At 36.6% G+C, this 15,704-nt stretch overlaps 3 protein-coding genes across 3 annotated transcripts; all 3 read right to left on the reverse strand.

Moving 5' to 3' along the window:
- Window positions 1-2,741: 2,741 nt before the first annotated feature.
- Window positions 2,742-4,028, reverse strand: LOC109191089. The gene has a single exon (XM_019341659.1). The coding sequence runs from the start codon at window positions 4,026-4,028 to the stop codon at window positions 2,742-2,744; it is 1,287 nt and encodes a 428-aa protein (XP_019197204.1).
- A 211-nt stretch (window positions 4,029-4,239) lies between these two features.
- Window positions 4,240-5,104, reverse strand: LOC109191090. Its single transcript, XM_019341660.1, has 3 exons — window positions 4,979-5,104; window positions 4,698-4,829; window positions 4,240-4,596 (listed from the first exon to the last, which is right to left on the reverse strand). The coding sequence occupies exons 1-3, from the start codon at window positions 5,102-5,104 to the stop codon at window positions 4,240-4,242; spliced, it is 615 nt and encodes a 204-aa protein (XP_019197205.1).
- Window positions 5,105-5,921: 817 nt separating this feature from the next.
- LOC109191091 lies at window positions 5,922-6,842 on the reverse strand. Its single transcript, XM_019341662.1, has one exon. The coding sequence runs from the start codon at window positions 6,840-6,842 to the stop codon at window positions 5,922-5,924; it is 921 nt and encodes a 306-aa protein (XP_019197207.1).
- Between the last annotated feature and the right edge of the window lie 8,862 nt (window positions 6,843-15,704).

Here is a 15,704-nt window from a genome sequence, read left to right on the forward strand (position 1 = left end):
AAAATTTGAAAATAGTGTAATTCAATTCTCTTTGCACGTTTAATCTATTCTATATATAAAAACAAAATTCTGAAATTTTAACTTCCCGCCCAATTCCTAAACAATCTCTCTTCCCAATAAAATATATTGAATTCTACATTCCCATTCGTACAATAATTCTGGGTAAAAATTCTATTCTAAAATTCTAAAATAGTGTAATACAATTCTCTTTGCACATCTAATCTATACTATATATAAAAACAAAATCCTGAAATTTTAACTTCCCGCCCAATTCCTAAAAAATCTCTCTTCCCAATAAAATATATTGATTTCTACTTTCCCATTCGTACAATAAATTCTGGGTAAATATTCTATACTAAAATTATAAAATAGTGTAATACAATTCTCTTTGCACATCTAATCTATACTATATATAAAAACAAAATCCTGAAATTTTAACTTCCCGCCCAATTCCTAAAAAATCTATCTTCCCAATAAAATATATTGATTTCTACTTTCCCATTCGTACAATAATTCTGGGTTAAAATTCTATTCTAAAATTTTAAAATAGTGTAATACAATTCTCTTTGCACGTTTAATCTATACTATATATAAAAACAAAATCCTGAAAGTTTAACTTCCCGCCCAATTCCTAAAAAATCTCTCTTCCCAATAAAATATATTGATTTCTACTTTTCCATTCGTACAATAATTCTGGGTAAAAATTCTATTCTAAAATTATAAAATAGTGAAATACAATTCTCTTTGCACATCTAATCTATACTATATATAAAAACAAAATCCTGAAAGTTTAACTTCTCGCCCAATTCCTAAAAAATCTCTCTTCCCAATAAAATATATTGAATTCTACTTTCCCATTTGTACAATAATTCTGGGTAAAAATTCTATTCTAACATTTGAAAATAGTGTAATTCAATTCTCTTTGCACGTTTAATCTATACTATATATAAAAACAAAATCCTGAAATTTTAACTTCCCGCCCAATTCCTAAACAATCTCTCTTCCCAATAAAATATATTGAATTCTACTTTCCCATTCGTACAATAATTCTAGGTAAAAATTTTATTCTAAAATTCTAAAATAGTGTAATACAATTCTCTTTGCACATCTAATCTATACTATATATAAAAACAAAATCCTGAAATTTTAACCTCCCGCCCAATTCCTAAAAAATCTCTCTTCCCAATAAAATATATTGATTTCTACTTTCCCATTCGTACAATAAATTCTGGGTAAATATTCTATACTAAAATTATAAAATAGTGTAATACAATTCTCTTTGCACATCTAATCTATAGTATATATAAAAACAAAATCCTGAAATTTTAACTTCCCGCCCAATTCCTAAAAAATCTCTCTTCCCAATAAAATATATTGATTTCTACTTTCCATTCATACAATAATTCTGGGTAAAAGCTGTGAAGTGTAAAAAGTTCATTAATGCATAAGTTTTGACTCGGTTGTCCGTTTTGGACAAATGTTTTTTTGAAATTGTGTATTTTTTCGAGATATATCCACTGCAAACAGCCGTAGGCGGTTTGGCCCACCAATTTCTAAAAGAAATGCGTTATTAAATAGTTTTTAAGAAAAAACTATAAGAACTTTATGTTTTATTAATGAATTTTTAAATTTTTTAATTAAAAAATTGTCCCGTGCATTTTTTAATAATCTCTCTTTATAATTGGTCAAATTATTTAATTATGGTAGATTAGGGATAATTAATGATGGTAATAGAAATCCTATAAGCGACCTCTGGTGAAATTAACTCTTAAATAATTATATATCGATTTAAATATTCTTCGTATATTACAACAATTACATTCCGTGCATCGCATGGGTGAAAATACTAGTTGTAAATTAAAGGTAATGACTAATGGGAATGTAACGTGGCAAATTATATATGCATTATATTCCTATAACACACATGCAACCGGTGTGGTCGAGTGAAAATGACTCATACATCCTTAACTAAAGGTCAAGGATTTGATCCTTGACTTGACTTTGGGAAATCTCTAGGTCAGCTGTCACACCCAAAAGAGGTGCCTACAACTCAGCGAGAGGATTAGTCACTATGTTTGACAGTGAAAATCACCCAAAAGAGGTACCTACAACTCAGCGATAGGATTAGTCAATGTGTCAGACGGTGAAAATCACCCAAAAGAGGTGTCTACAACTCAGCGAGGGGATTAATCAATGTGTCAGACGGTGAAAACCCAAAAGAGGTGCCTACAACTCAACGAGGGGATTAGTCACTGTGTCCGACGTGATAACCCCGAGTATATATACCCAAAAAAAAAAACACACACACACACACGTATTTTCAATATATTATTTTTTAATAATTGTGTGATTAACTTGCAATAATAACTTTATTACATACGATAGTGACTTTATAAGCGTGTAATCGTTACGTAATTAATGGACATGTAATAATAATTTTATAAATATGAAGTAGTGAACTTTATGAATATTCAATAATATAGTCACTTTACAAACCTACATATTCATTAAAAATTTTGGATTAAAAAAAATCAATAAGGTGTTATTTAAAAAATCTATGTTAAATTTTTTTAATGATATATATATTTTTTATATAAATATTATTTGTGAAAAAGAAAATAGAAAATAAATTTATGTTGAAACAAATTTTGAAGAGAGAAATTAGGGATGACTTATTTACTTGGTACATGTTATTACATGCACTATATGAGTATATTTTTTGAAAAATATATGGTGCTTCATTAAAAATAGGCCGAAAGAATGTCTGGTGGGAGCAGATCCCAATACATAGTAGCAGATTGCTGATAAGTCGTAGTTGCTAAAGCATGAGCTAAATAATTATCTAATCTAGGAATTAAATGGAACGAATAAGACTGAAATAAAGATGCAGTAAGCCTGCAGCTGTCAATGGCATACTCTAAGTATGTGCGCAGCACAACGGTTGGTGTAGTAAGATAGTGATGTAGTGTCAAACAGTCCGTATATACCTCGACATTCTGTTCTCCTCGATCCTTCAACCATGATAGAGCCTCCTTACATGCGAGCGCCTCGGCCATAAGCGGCGAGGAGCATCCTTGTAGCGGTCCACTGCATGCCGAGATGTAGCCTCCATTCGTATCTAGCAAGACCGCCCCAAATGCAGCTTGGCCCGCCCCTTGCATAAACCCTCCATCCACACGGCATAGCCTCCTCGGCGGACCATGTGATGTCTCGGCAGCATGCAACTCGACTCCATGCAGCCCGGATCCCCCTTGCGGTTGAACCGTCCCGGATGGCAGCGCAATAGCTCGGGCTGTGGGCAGTGGGTGCGCCCGCGTCCATGCTAAACCGGCAGCTGCAGCGGCTTTGAGTACCGCCTCGGGGCGCGGTAACGTTGCCTCCCAGACCGCCCTGTTCCTTGCTCTCCAAACATTGTATAGAATTGCTGCTGCATATAACATTCCATCAGAGTCTAGAACATTTAAGAGTTCACCAAACCAATCATGAAAAACATTTGTGACTATATTGGGGATCGTGAGGTTAGATTTTTCCCAAATGTTCCTTGCATAATCACACAACACTAAAGCATGCATTGTGTCCTCTTGAGATATTCCACACATGGCACATTGTGGATCCACATCCACCCTCTTTATAAGCAAGTTTGTAGTGGTAGGCAATATATCACTAACGGCTCTCCAAAGAAACATTTTCCATTTTGGTGGGATTTTGAGTTTCCATAGGTGCAGCCATTTCGTAAATATCCCATTATTTCCTTGATAATTTCCTACTATTAGCCGGTATCCACTCTTAACAGAATACTCTCCTCTTGGGTCCCCATACCAGTACCAGGTATCATCATAATCCAGTGAGATGGGTATTTTCAAAATCTCTGTTACATCACTAGGTTGAAAAAGATCAGTTAAAATTGAGGGGTCCCAGTTTCCAGTTTGTTGATCAATCAAACCTGAGACCCTGGCTCCTTGCAACTGTACTGGCATTTCTGTCTGTATCATAGGGTCATGATCATTCCGTAACCAGGGTGGGTCCATATGAGTGTAGATTCCCCGTTACCAATTCTGCGCCTGACCCCACCACAAACTATACTCTTTGCTGCCATGATACTCCGCCAGCAGAAACTAGGATTATTTCCCACTTGTGCATCCATAAACGATCCTTTTGGGAAATAACGGGCCTTATACACACGTGCCACCAAGGACTCAGGCTTGGTCAACATTCGCCATGCCTGTTTCCCTAACATTGCTAGGTTAAAAGCTCGCAAATCTTTAAATCCCAACCCCCATACTTCTTAGGGATACACAGCTTATCCCATGCCTTCCAATGTATTCGCCTGTCAGTTCCAGAGTCCCACCAATACCGATTCATAATTCTCTCTATCGCCGTACACACGGATATAGGCAGCAAAAAAACACTCATTGAAAACGTAGGCATAGATTGCGCTACAGTTTTCAATAAAATCTCCTTACCCGCCTGCGAGAGCAGTTTTTTATTCCATGGCCCAATCCTTTGACGGATTTTATCCTCAATATACGCAAAAACTGCTTTTTTGTGTCTTCCAACAAAAGAGGGGGGTCCCAAATACTTGCCAAAATTCGGAGCCTGTGTCAGTGTGTCACTCCAAAAATCTGAGCCACATTATCCCTATCAACATTACTTGTATTTTTACTGTAACATATATTCGACTTATGATAGTTAACTGCCTGCCCAGACAGATCCTCGTACACCGATAAGCATCTTTTAACTTCAACCGCTTCCTCCACATTGGCTTTAAAAAACAAAAGACTATCATCCGCAAAGAATAAATGAGAGATTGGGGGGCACCTCTCGCTACCCTGCATCCATGTAACGATCCCACAGCATGTGCCCGCTGTAATAATAAAGATAGTCCTTCTGCACATATAATAAATAAGTACGGGGATAAAGGATCCCCTTGCCTTAATCCACGAGTGGGTATAATAGGATCACATCTCAAGCCATTCACCTGAATATTATAAGAGACTGTGGTGACACACTTCATAATCAATTCCACCCAACCATCATGAAAACCCAACGCCAGCATCATCTTACGGAGGAAAGACCATTCCACCCGATCATATGCCTTCGCCATGTCCAGTTTGAGAGCACTCCATCCCCCCACCCCACACTACTTTCTATTCAGAAAATGGCCCACTTCCGCAGCTAATAATATATTATCCGTTATCAGTCTATCCGGGATAAAAGCACTTTGCGACTCAGATATTATTTCCTCCATCAATGGCTTCATTCTGTTAGCTAGCATCTTTTCCATAACTCTATAGACCACATTACTAAGGGCTATAGGGCGCAAATCAGTTACAAACTCAGGGGTATTCTTCTTAGGGATCAAAACAATATCGGTTTCAGTCAACCCGGGCAGGAAATCACAAGATTCTACACAATTTATTATAAAACTCGCCACACCCCCTCCTACTACATCCTAGAAATGCTGATAGAAGCCCGGATTCATTCCATCCGGGCCTGGTGCCTTATCCGGGAACATTGCAAACAATGCACCCTTAACTTCTTTTAATTCAAAAGGCCGCAGCAAGCTAGAACTCATTCTGTGCCTGTGTGACTCGCGAAGCAATCCCCTCGAAAAATCCCTCCCCAGTTCCCGGGGTTCCAGCAGTAAAAATACGATTATAATATTGCAAGATAACATTTTTCATAGGCTCCCCCTCCACCCAAACCCCATCATCATTCATCAATCTAGAAATAGTATTCTTCTTTTTTCGGTGAGAGGCATACCTGTGAAAAAACTTCGTATTAGCATCCGCCTCCTTAAGCCAATGTTGCTTAGCTCGCTGCCTCCAATAGGCATCCTCCTGAGCTTCAGTGCAGCTTAACAGCCGTTCTAGGCGCTGGAACTCTGCAAGCGAGGCCGGGTCAGTACGCCCCCTTAGTCGCTATTGTTCCCTTGTCAGCTCATTGATCCGTTTTCCGTACTTATGGTATCGGTTCCCACCCCATCGTGTTAACCGGTTCCCACAGTACTGAATGCAATTCTGTAAACCCTGGCTCCTCCCCTCCTGCCAAGACTGCTCTACCACACTCCTACACCCCTCATCATGCAACCATGTCATCTCAAACCGGAACCCCCTCCTCCCAGGCCCAACACCCCCACCGTACTCACGAATCCCCAGAAAGAGAGCCGAGTGATCAGATTTCCGGGTTCTCAGATTCATCACCTTAGCCCCCGTCACCACACCCCGCCACTCATTTGTCACTAAGACCTTATCTAGCCTCTCCTCCATCCATTTTTCTGTCCCCTTCCCCTTCTCCCATGTGTACGGATACCCAGTCATAGGCATCTGAGCAAGCCCACAGTCCTCAATAGCTTCCCCAAAACCGCGTAGGAGACTATTCGGATGTGGATTCCCCCCTCTTTTCTCATTCTGATACAGCAAATCATTAAAATCTCCGATGACAACCCATGGGAGGGTTGACCTGCCCGATAGTGTTCTCAAGAGATCCCATGACTCAGTGTGCCTCGTTCGTTCCGAGAAACCATAATAACCCGTCATTCTCCATTCCGGAAAGCCAGCAATGGTTTCCCCAACATCAACGTAGTTCGTTGAGTAACTCAGCAGCCGGGCCGTACAATTCTTTTTCCACAATAACGCTATACCACCACTCAACCCATCACTATCAACATAAAATAGACCCTCATATCCTATCTTAACACGTAATCGCTCTGCATGATCGCGTGCCACTTTAGTTTCCATCAGAAATACAAAGTCGGGTTGCTTTCGGGACACCATGTCCACAATCTCACGAACCGTGCGTGGATTACCCAAGCCACGGCAGTTCCAGCTAAGGGTACTCATTGATCCGGGCGGGTCTGGGAACCAGAACCCGCCTGCTGCAAGTTTTTTGAGAACTCGGCCATCACAACATCCCCTCCCTCATATGTCCGTCCCTCACCACCCACCTCCTCCCGGCGCCTCTTAGCCACCTCCACCACACCCTCCTCTACTACCTCATCAACTCGGTTCCCAACCCCCGGAGACCCGCCCACTGCCACCCGGTCAACCTTCGGATTCCGGCCCACAGCATGCCGTTTCGGCGGTAAAAGCCAACTCCCGCCCACCGGTCTAGGGCCACGGCCACCACCCGCCCGCAATTCCGGGCCGTACAAATATTCCTCCACTGACAGCTTCGAATCCCTGGCCCCATGACAAAACTGATATGAATGTCCAAGCATCCCGCAGAAGTAGCAATAAGTATGCAGGCGTTCATACTTGAATGTTACCCAGCAACACGTCTTGTCCCGCTTAATAAAATTCATCCGCCTTTTCAAGGGTTTGTCAACAGACAACGAAACCCTAATCCGATGAAACACCTTCCATGGGACATTGTCGAACCGATCATCAACCTTAACAAACGTACCCAAAAAATTCCCAATCTGTTCCAAGATCCGACTGGACGAATATCCATTCGGCGCTCCATGCAATTGAACCCATAGGTCTATCGTATCCAACACTACATCAGCCGGCATGACCCCGTCCGGGACTTGCTTACATACCAACGTGCTATTGTCAAAAGCCCAGGGCCCCTCATTGAGAACACGTTCCATGTCCGTTACGTGATGGAAAACAAATAGGAACCTGCCCGGTTCTACCTCCGTTGCCTCAACTCCGCTCACAGGTTGCCATACCGAAGCCAGGACCTGACTCATGAATTCCAACCTGACTAGCTTCCGTGTCAAGAACCTCCCCACAACCCCCTAACTCTCCTCTACATCTTCCACCACCTCCTCCGTGTCCGTCCCTTCATCCGGCATAAAAGCCGACGCTTCCTCCTCCAATACAACGTCCGCCCACCTGGCTGCTATTCTCGCCACCTCCTGCTCCACTGGCGTAGACGCCATCCTGCCTGCAGGCGTACGAAAACCGCTTGTCGTTGCTTCGGATTCACCGTAGAAAACTATGTCGATGGATCGACGGGAAAGACCTAGAAACCCTAGGTAGAGAGCGTTTTTTTGCACTTGTAATACTACCCTTTGTTGTTCCACTATATGAGTATATATATGGTCCATGATATAACTATCGATGGATGATAATTTTCCATGTCCGATGGGGATCTCCAATCTCCACCCTAAGGGCAACGAGGGCAAAAAATTTTGGACAATAGAGATTGAGATGGGAATTGTTTGCAATTTTCTATTAAGAATGGAAACAAAGACAAGGATATCCTTTCTCGACCCGATCTAAGCTTGTCCTTGATATTAAAATTTAAAAACATATGTATATATAATATAATATAATATAATACAATATGAAGTATAATACAATATAATATACTTAATTATTATACTTAATAATATGCTTTTTTTTCCATTAGTCCAAAACTCCAAATTCACTACTCCCTTTGGCCTTCTCCCTAATCCCTATATTTTAATATAGTTATGATAAAAAATTTTGCCCAATATATATATTTGATAATTAGGAATTTTGAACTTTGGTCGTAATAATTGAAAACTTATTGATTATTGAAGAATTGTAGAGTTAAGTATTTTAATTTTTAGAAGTGGAAATCAACATTTGATCTCTCAATTATTTTTTAACTGTTAATATAGTTTATAGTTTTCAATTTAAACCAATTTGATTATTGAATTGTTTAAAATTTCGTCAATTAAACTCTTCTAGGGACCAAATTGACGAAATTTTAAAAATATAGAAATCAACATGTTGGTCATTAAAAGGGTTTTTTTTTTTTTTTTTTGAATGCTACTAGCTCTATTACATTGTAGTATCTGTTCATATACTTTCTCAACCTACTGAAACACAAAGAGCTAATAACGCCTCCACTGAGGCTCGAACTTACAACCTTCCAAATGGAAGTCCAACCCGGGTACCATTGGACCACATAGTCCTGGTGGTCATTGAAAGGGTTTAATTGATGAAATTTTAAACAATTGGAAGATCGAATTGATTGAAATTGAAAATTAGGGACTACATTGGCAATTGGGAAACAATTGGGAGACTAAAATGGTGATTAACTCTTTTTAGAAATAAAACATAGTTTTTTAATTTTTTAATTTTTTTTTATATTTGATTATTAAAACTTATATTAATTTAATACTAGGACTACGTGGTCTAATGGTATCCGGGTTGGACTTCCATTTGAAAGATTATGAATTTAAGTCTTAGTGAAGGCGTTATTGGTTCCTTTATGTTTCAGTATGTTGAGAAAGTATATGAAACGGGTTTATTGAGGATGGGGACTTCTTGTCCCCGTATATTTTTCTTGGAGACGTGGACAAAGAGTATGTTCCTATCCCTACCTCGTCCTGTTAATATTCCTAACAATAGAATTTTGGTCTATGTAACTATATATGTCCCATTTATTGGTTGAATTCTTTTGGTAAAAACAGCTCTAGGTTACTTGTAATTTAAAATAGCGTACTAGATCCTAGCATGACATTTTTCAGTAAATGAGATTCCAAAGTTTGGGTACTACTTTAAGGGGCATTTGGTTCAGGTTATATAGACATTCCAAAGTTCACAATCGTCTGTTTGGTTCATATTATCTCAAGGAATCTAACATTCCAAACGAATGTCACATTCCCTCCACATAGGATTTTGAAGGGAATGTGATTCCCTTCAATTTCTAAGGTTATGTAAGATAACCTTGGTTATGTTAGTTTATTACACACACACACACACACACACACACATATATATATATATATATATATATATATAATTATTTTTGTAATTATATATGATACCGTTATCTTATTTATTTATTTTAATTTTTAAATTTATTAAAATATATGAAAATATGTTAAGGGTATTATAGTGTGTGGATAAAAGATAACCATAAACCAAACATGATTATATTACATACCTTAATTTTAACCAAACACAGGAATCTAACATTCCCAGCAATCTAACATTCCCTGAGGTATCTGACATTCCGTGAACCAAACGACCCCTAAGGGATTGTTTGATACAAGTTTTATTATTGTGAGTGGTTCAAGGGCAACAACACAAGTTGATGTGGCAATTGGTGGTTTTTCTAGCTATAGTCCGTTACAAGGAATTATTCTGAACTGAATTTTAGTAGAGAGCAATTTACCTTAGATAAAGGCCCTGTTTGGTAAAAAATTGGCCTATAGGCCAATTTTAGCTTATTTGACCACTATTAATTGTTTAATTTAGTTAAAATATCAATATAAATGTTTGGTTAATTAGCTTTTTGCAACTCCAAAAGGCTAAAATTAAAAAAGCTACTCCTATCAACATTTTCAATTAGCTTTTTGAGAAAATAAATTATACCAAACAGCTATCAACTAACAGCTAATTTACCAAACACTTTTCTACAATCAGCTAATGTTATCAACTATTTATACCCTCTAATTAACACAATCAGCTAACAACAAACAGCTATCAGCTAACAGCCATTTTACCAAACAGGGCCAAAGTGTTTATGAAAGATAGATTTCGGGAGAGAAAGATAACAAATCTAACATTTTTAGTCTATTAAGGCCGGACTTGATTAATTTCATAGTTTCAAGAAATAGAAAAATTATACGAGCTAGTTGACTTAATTTGTTAGCCAATTTTTCCTTTACAATTATGTGAAGTTGTCAAATCTACTTGTTGGAATTTTTTGATCTTGGTTTGGTTTCTATGATCTAGTACATGATGGAGAGTGGCATCAAGCCTCCCCAATTAATAGGCACTAATTATGCTTATTGGAAGGGCGAGGTGAAAATGTATCTTCACCTGATGCAGTGTGTTGGATATATAACTGCGACATATGCATATGCTTTGTTGTAGGATCATGGTTGAAGAAGTGAAATTGTGTCGTCAACGCCTCGAAAATATGAACTTATGAGATATGAAAAGATTACATACTAAACTTAGAAGTTGTGAGAGGGGTACCCAGATTCAAAATTCAAACTAATGAAGTGTATATGAACCGTGTCAAGTAGGGAAGTAAATATGTACATTACATAAACCTCAGAAGTGCATCACAACCACAACATGTCTTGAATTATTACACATGGATTTGATCGAACCCAACAAAAGTTGAGAGTATAAAAGTAAGAAATACATATATATATTTGTTATTGTAGATGATTTCTCACGCTTTACATGTGTTATGCTTCTTAGGGAGAACTCAAATTCACTGTCAACTTTTAAGAAGCAGTGTTAGCGCCTACAAAAGGAAAAAAAATGAACCTATAGTAAGCATTGTGAGATTGCAATCAAATCATGGTAGGGAATTCGGGAATGAAGGGTACCGGTATGCTGAATTTTGTTATCAACATGGGATCAGACATAGATTTGTTGTGCCAATTAAAAACACCCCAACAAAATGGTGTAGTAGAAAGAAAGAATATGATGCTACAAGAAAGGGCAAGAATGTTATCAATTGAAAGAAACTGCATTAGTGTAGTTTTCGTCCTAAAGTTACGTTGTCCATACAGCATGTCATGTGATAAATCATGTGTATCTATGCACAATCACTAAGATGACATTTGGAAATGGAAAAAACTGAATGTCAAGTATTTCCACATGATCTTTGGCATATTAGGCTGAAGTTATCCCTGCAAATGTATCCATTTGCAAGATGATTTGACGGCACATGGATTTTTTTTTTTTTTTTTTTTTTGTTATCTGATGTGTAATGCAAACTTGCAACTGTTGCAAGTTTGCAAAGTACAAAGAAGGCTGCCGAATGGCAGCCTTCTTTGTACTTTAGTATTGCAAGGCAGCATGGCTGCCTGCAAATTTGTACGTTTCTTTATTTTTTTATTATTTTATTATTATATATATAATATAAAATGAAAGTAGGACCTATTTTTGAGAGAGAGATATTTGTAGGGATGTAGCGTGAATAGTAGATGATTTGCAAATGAGATGATGTGGAAGTGAGACCCATTTTTGAGGGTGGGAGATGTTTGCAGGGATAAGGACAGCCTTACATCTTGAATGATAAATGATGTGGTAAATACATTATGGTATTGCCTATAGTGAAAATTGAATAGAAGGTCATATGCTCCCCATCAAGCTATAATGGAATCCATAAATGTTTGGTTGATGATTAGATAATAAGCAATCATTATGAACATGTATCATTTACTCCTTACTAGAATATGTCATAGTAAGACCATGAAAAACCAAACCAAAACTAGGGTGGTTCTTTCGTGGTTGAAAAACGAACATGGCGCCACTTACGAATGTGCTTGCCCACACTCTTGCAAGGTGGCCGATTCGCTCTTCTATTTGAATGTCTACCATTCATTTTTGTATTCAACATTTATTCCCTTTAATATAAAGTTTTTTGGTTTAAAAAAAAAAAAAAAAAAAAACTTAGGAAGAATTATATTGAATTGGCAGGATATCTATGTTGCACATCTCAAGCTAAACTAAATAATGTCAAATAGGCTTTAATTGATGGGATATGGTACCAAGAACGAGAGATGTAAACATCATAGGTAACTGAGGAGTGAGGACATATCATTACTTTAATTGCATCTTTAGTACATACCATATAACCCTAAGAAAATATATTGTCCTAATTACACATATTTTACTTGTTAAATATTTTAAATTTAATGACATAATTGTACAAAAGTATAAGTGGTACTAGTTATGAACAGATACTACAATGTAATAGAGCCAGTAGCTTTCAAAAAAAAAAAAAAAAAAAAGTATAAGTGGTACTACTAATAAGTTTGTGACTTATTTGATAAAAACAAAATTTCCTTTACAAACACCTTTATATTTAGTTAGGTCAAGGAATATAATATAAACAATATAAGTATTCAAATGATACACATATATAATTTAAAAATAAATTTGTTACTTGCTTGATTCATGGAAAAACTTTCTCACTTTATAGAGAGGGATTTTCTCATTTTCGTTACGTTGTTGATCAATGATCACTGATATGGATCGGAACATTTGCAAACAACGAATATATGCTAACATTTTTTTTTTATTTAGAATTTTTTATTTAATTATAATTTGATTATTATTATAATGAATATTGGGAAAATGACACTTTCCCCTATGTGCTATATACTTATAGTATTTTTCCCTTTAAATTATTTAAGTGGCAATTTTTCCCCTCTGATATGTTAAATGGACATATTTACTCTTAAAATAAATACTTCATTTATTTTTCTTCTCCAACAAATTATAACCACGATTTGAAAAATAAAATACATTAATTGTTGAATTTAGAATATTTTAAAAATAAAAAAAATAAAATTTTAAAAGAAAATTTGAATCAGCAGTTCAAATTGGATTCGAAACCGTGAACCGACGGTTCAAAATAAAAATCAAATTGCGGTTATATATACTTATATGTGAGAGTTAGTATAAATGTGAAAAAAACATATACTATTTGCAAATAATGCCAAATATTATAATTCTAATTTTAAGCTAATGCTAGTAGTTGTTCCGATTTGAACCTTTGGTGTGCAGTTCACGATTTTAATAAATGGAAACCCAAATATTGGGTTATGTTCTGAATCATAACTGAAAATTTTTGATTTGACTGCTATAGTGTTCGGTTCAGTTCGAATCGAACCGTGGTCATCCCTACGTATAAGCTATAATTTGTTGAAGAAGATAAATAAATAAAATATTTATTTTAAGGGTAGAAATGTTCATTTAATATATCACGGGAAAAACCGCCACTTTTATAATAATTGAGGGGGCAAATGTGGATGCATGAATAACTCACGGGAGAAAAGTGCTATAAGCATATAACTCAGGGAGAAAAAATGTCATTTTCCGATGGATATTTATTATTATTTATTAACTGTAAATTTTTTAAGGGAAAATGACAATTTTTCCCCCTGAGTTATATACTTATAGCACCCCCCCCCCCACCTCCCCCCGATATAATAAATTTACATTTCTACCTTTAAAAGTAGACATTTTATTTATTTTTCTTCTCCAACAAATTATTGCGTATATGTAGGGATGACCACGGTTCGATTTGAACTGAACCGGACACTATAGCAATCGAATTAAAAGTTTCCGATTATGATTCAGATCCAGAACTCAATATTTGGATTTCAGTTTATTAAAATTATGAATCGAAAAAACTGGATCTTGAATCATGAATCGGCGATTCCGGATCCAGTTCGCGATTTTGAACCGTCTTTATTTTAAAATAGTCTAAATTCAACAATAAATGTATTTTTTTTTTTAGTTCGGAACATGAACCGGCCGTTCTGGTTCGCGATTTTCATAAACTTTAAATATCGGATTTCGATTCTAAATTGTAATTGGAATATTTCGGTTTTGTTGCTATAGTGTCTGTTTGGTTTGAACCAAATTGTAGTAATAATTTGTTGGAGAAGAAAAATAAATGAAATATTTATTTTAAGGGTAAATATGTCAATTTAACATTGCTTGGGGAAAACAACCATTTAAATAATTTAGGGAGAAAAAGTGCTATAAGTATTCAGGGAGAAAAAGTGCTATAAGTATATAACTCAGGGAAATAAATGCTATTCATATGTTTTTTTATAGAGTTAATTCCAGCAATGGTTCCCCGAATATGATGATTTTTCAGAATTGATCCTGACTTTTAATTTGGACAATTTAACTATCTGACTATCGAATTCTTTCCAATTGAGTTTCTTCCGTCAATGCATGTTAAGTGAACGTCTATTTTAGGGGTAAAAACGTACTTTCCCTTAGTGCACTTGTACTCTTGGCCAACCAATCCTCTTTATGGCTCTCCGAAGTCGGGATACGCTTCCAGGCGTCTGCCGAAACACGGAAGCCAAAAACAACAACCCCCTCTGTAACGCCAGTTCCTCAAAATCATCATTCTCGTCTGCATCTTCCGGTGTGGCATTCTCAACGGTCATGTTCAATCAACAATCCCCCAAAAAATAACAGGAGAAAGCAATCAAAAAAAAAAAGAAAATAAATTTACGATCTTTGTGATTTGTAAAGAGAAAGTTACAAAAATTTGGCTCTCCGTCTCCGGAGACTCGGAGAGCCCAATGATTCCCAACCTTTACATGTGTGTGTCTATATATATATATATATATATATATATATATATATATATATATATATATATATATAAATAAGGGGATGAAAGCGGAGAAATAGGCATAAACAACTTATGTGGCTACACATCTGTAAAGTGTATAAACAAATTCTATGGTGTCGTGATCTTGTAAATGTTGCTGTTTTCAGAATCTAAAATGAAGACTTCTCCGGTCGGCGAAACCTCCACAAAGTATGACTCAACTCCCAATTTGTTTTCATCATCAAAGATAGTATCAATATTGTATCCTTTCTCAAATTCATTCTTGGAAAAAGCTTTGAAAGGCAAGGAAAATCATATCTTTAATGACTGCTACACAGAACAAACAGACAAAAGGAGAAATTCTTAAAAGGCCTCTCTTCTCGCCTAGTTCCATCTCAAATTTTAGCGACACCAACCATTTGAAAGAGCAGTGACAACATTCGTAACAACCCCACATACCACTTCTGCATACATACGTAAAACAAATGAAAAAAAAAAAACAATAAAAATCCAAACTTGGGTCATGACAAAAATGCAAAATGCACTTACTTGCAGTAGGTGATGTTGAAGCTGACGAACATCCAAGAATGAAAAATCTCGTATGTGGTCTCCACCACCGCGCCGTTACGCCGAACAACAACCATTATAGACGACCACCACCATCTGCCGTT

Source organism: Ipomoea nil, unplaced genomic scaffold (assembly GCF_001879475.1).
Source record: "Ipomoea nil cultivar Tokyo-kokei standard unplaced genomic scaffold, Asagao_1.1 scaffold1617, whole genome shotgun sequence".
Taxonomy (NCBI): Eukaryota; Viridiplantae; Streptophyta; class Magnoliopsida; order Solanales; family Convolvulaceae; genus Ipomoea; species Ipomoea nil.